We start from the raw sequence: 3,300 nt of genomic DNA on the forward strand, positions 1-3,300 counted from the left end.
TTTGTGGAGTTACAATGTCTGACCCAAAGCCAAATGAAAAGACAATATATAGTATTAGGATTGTACCTTTTTCAAAATGATGCTATGTGTGCAAAAGGCCTACAGTCATAAATGCACACGTTGCTGCCATCACAAAACACATTTCAATGCTAAATTCACATTATTTTAAACTGTTAATAATGATGCATGTATTTTATCACATTTTTTAGCTCAATAATAGAGTTAATCCTGCAGAAAGCAGGTCACAATCATGAAACTTTTAGTAACAACTCAACAGTTTACAGTACTTTTCTTCATAGTTTGTTTCATGTATTTTTTCTTTGCTGGACATCATCTAAATGTCATTTTCGGATAAATACATCTTTGTTTATTGATGCAGTGTTTCATGATTTGGACTTAACGTGGCGTTAGAGTCCAGAAATGAGGCTTCCCAGCAAGATGATTTGAAGCAGATGCAGTGACACAGCTGACCTGAGGGGCCGACTGGCCGTCCCTGTGAGGAGTTTGGCATCTTTGGACACGGAGACAATGCGACTGAAGGTAGGGTGGATGTGTCTAAAGTTGTTCTGCAGAGGTGTCACCTGCTCTGCATCCTCCTCTGTAGAGAAGATCTGTGAGGTAAACTGAGCCAGCTGAAGAGAAAAGATAAATTATTATTTACGGCACTCAGGAAACCATTAATATGGGTTTTCTTTCAGAGAAAGACTTAAGAGACCTACTTGGGACCATGAGATGTAGATGGGGACTTCATACAGAGTCCATACAACCGCTTGAGAACATGGAGGGGTGGTGAGGCTGCCGTAATACCGGTAATACTGACTCATGTTGTGCTTTGGCAGAAGGTTCATCAGTGGGAATGGCTCGATTTTAGTAGTTTGGCCTTGGGGGAGGTGGCACGTACAGCAGTGGTGAGAAAAGAGTTACAAACAACACAAACAGCAGGCAGGAGTGAATTTTCTATGAGCATCCTCTGACCTTTATAAGCGACAGAGGACAGCTTTTGAGATAAGAGTCCAAAGTGCACATGGTCTGCGTAAACAACCTGCAATAAAGCTTAAAATCAGGATGTATTTGTATGCTACGAATGTTTGAATATATAGAACAAATGTATTTTAAACTAACATCAATGAAGAATCCAAGAACAGCAAGTCCTGTTGGATCACCCAAGGCCTCTGTCAGATTCGGATGGATGGACTTCATGTTGACTATGTGCATCTAGAAGTGAATAAAAACAAAAAGCACAGACCTTAAGGGGAGGCTGCACTGCACTAGCCTGCTGCAACAGTTGCTTGGTGACGGTGTAGAGCTTGTCTACTGACCGTACTGTACCTCCATCGGGTATCTGCGTCTGTCCACCGTGTGCTCTGATCCGTTAGTGGCCGGGCCTCCCCAGTGGAAGTGCAGCTGGATAGTGTGGTAAACATCTGGAAGACCTCCACCGCTCACTGACATGCCACCACCAACCTGCAGCACGACTGAGAACAACCAGAAAGGTGTCATCACCAACACAATAATATACACGGTCACGACAGGATGTGTGGTGTATTCACCAGAGTGTCCGTCGTTTTTAAGCGCCCAGTGGCCCGGTTGGATCACATCAAAGCCCTCCAGATGTAAAGATCTCAGAGACTCGTTTCTGGTCATCTGGTGGTCCAGATTGATGGGTGAGTGATGCTCTTCAAGTAAAGGGTGACAAGACGGGAACATGTCTCCCCATGCATAAGGATCTGAGGACGGCGAAGAAATTACATAAGAAGCATATACACCGGTGAAAGATGGAACAGAAGAAGTGTTATCTACATTAGTGGTCTCCAAGATTAACCTCCAGATGATTATTGTGACAGGAAAGAAGAAAAATGTTGAAGGTTATAGTTCATTCTTGACCTCAGAAACAGCACGAGATGTTGACCAAACAACTTCACCACAAAGTCCTGATTGTGCAGCTGTTCTGGAGCTTTGGATCAACTCACATGATCTTCCTCAGCAGATGGAGTTTTCCCAGTTGTTATCAAATTACCTTTTGTCGGTTTAAAGTTTATGACAGAGTTAACTCTTGATCTTGGAAACTGACAAAACAATCTAACCGCATGGTCCATTTAGTAGCTTTTCCAGAGCTTTCAATCATAACGTGCCCTCTTCACGTTGCCCAGTTGTCATGAATTTGCGCAGGAGATGTTCAAATGTAAACTTTCTGATTCTTTTTCTGTTTTGTCAACTAGGAAGATTGCATGATACGATCAAAAACTCCGGAACAGCTACTAATGGGGCGCTGTGCTTTGTGGGGAGTTTTTTTCTCTAATCTTTTCCTTTTTGTCTTGTGAAATACGGGACAATTTAACCTCTTGAGGCCTCCAAAAACAATTATTCAAAACACCCAATCTGAGAGTTGAAAATTTGCTCACAACTCAAAGACATATTCAACTACTGCAAGAAGACACGGCTTCATTTTAAGGAGTCACCAACTTAGAACAGCTACAGAGTTTAAAAAGAATGATAGAAACAGAAGTTTAATTGTTTAAAATCATGGTCTATTTCAGTTGATTAATGTCTCCCTATGGCCAGTACATTATTCACCAACAAGTGGGGACAGAGTGCTAATATACTATGAGGACAGTTGACATTTTAATAAAAGATCATATTTAAATTGCTGTGTGTTTTAAAATAATAAAAAGTAATTCATTACTTACCGCAGTGTGGCTCACTGTAACAGTAGTCCTCTGGAATATAAAAATAGCCAAATATTGGCAAGCATAAGGTTTCTTTTGTTTAATTAGCTTGAATTTAGAAATTGCATTATTATAAAAAAATTCTTTGTCATCTGAGACTCCAGCAGGACCCTCACCTGAATTAACGTACGAAATCACAATCGTGAGGAGAGCAGCAGGCCAAACCATGGTGGGATCCCTCCGCCCGAAGACTCCAGACAGGTGTGGTATCTGAGGTAGGCTGAAGATCAGTGTGGACGTCCTGCTTAAATAGGAACGGAGCTGGAAGCGGAGTTTTATTTTCTCCTGGTCTGATCAGTGAAGCGTGTCATTAGCAGTCTAGTGGTCTTTTCTGATCAACAGTCGCATTGATGCAGGACAGCTTCCCCCCCCCTCCCACTGCTGCCAGCATAGATGCCTATAGTGACCAGTAACAAGACCCATTCATCTCATGGGAAAGTCAGTGGATGTGTAGCACGCTTAATTAGAAGGGAACATAATATGTGGCTTCATATAAAAGGAGGGTGTAGAAATGTAGCACCTGTAACAATCTCAAAAGTTAAATAAAATAATGTGGAACAATGTAACCCTCAAC

At 41.8% G+C, this 3,300-nt stretch overlaps 1 protein-coding gene across 1 annotated transcript; it reads right to left on the reverse strand.

Annotated features, from left to right (window-relative positions):
• Window positions 1–312: 312 nt before the first annotated feature.
• car15 (carbonic anhydrase 15) lies at window positions 313–1,704 on the reverse strand. Its single transcript, XM_028602445.1, has 6 exons — window positions 1,551–1,704; window positions 1,330–1,475; window positions 1,123–1,215; window positions 976–1,042; window positions 720–880; window positions 313–632 (listed from the first exon to the last, which is right to left on the reverse strand). The coding sequence occupies exons 1-6, from the start codon at window positions 1,642–1,644 to the stop codon at window positions 408–410; spliced, it is 786 nt and encodes a 261-aa protein (XP_028458246.1). The 5' UTR covers window positions 1,645–1,704; the 3' UTR covers window positions 313–407.
• Window positions 1,705–3,300: the final 1,596 nt, after the last annotated feature.

This window comes from Perca flavescens, chromosome 16, assembly GCF_004354835.1.
Source record: "Perca flavescens isolate YP-PL-M2 chromosome 16, PFLA_1.0, whole genome shotgun sequence".
In the NCBI taxonomy this organism is placed as follows: domain Eukaryota; kingdom Metazoa; phylum Chordata; class Actinopteri; order Perciformes; family Percidae; genus Perca; species Perca flavescens.

What these genes read in the sequence shown, in the direction of transcription:
- car15 (XM_028602445.1), bottom strand. Translation starts at nt 1,644, where the DNA reads ATGACCAGAAACGAGTCTCTGAGATCTTTACATCTGGAGGGCTTTGAT. An exon ending in GACGCAGATACCCGATGGAG is followed by an intron (nt 1,216 to 1,329) that starts GTACAGTACGGT and finishes ATTCACTTCTAG; the next exon opens with ATGCACATAGTCAACATGAA. An exon ending in GTCCTCTGTCGCTTATAAAG is followed by an intron (nt 881 to 975) that starts GTCAGAGGATGC and finishes ACCTCCCCCAAG; the next exon opens with GCCAAACTACTAAAATCGAG.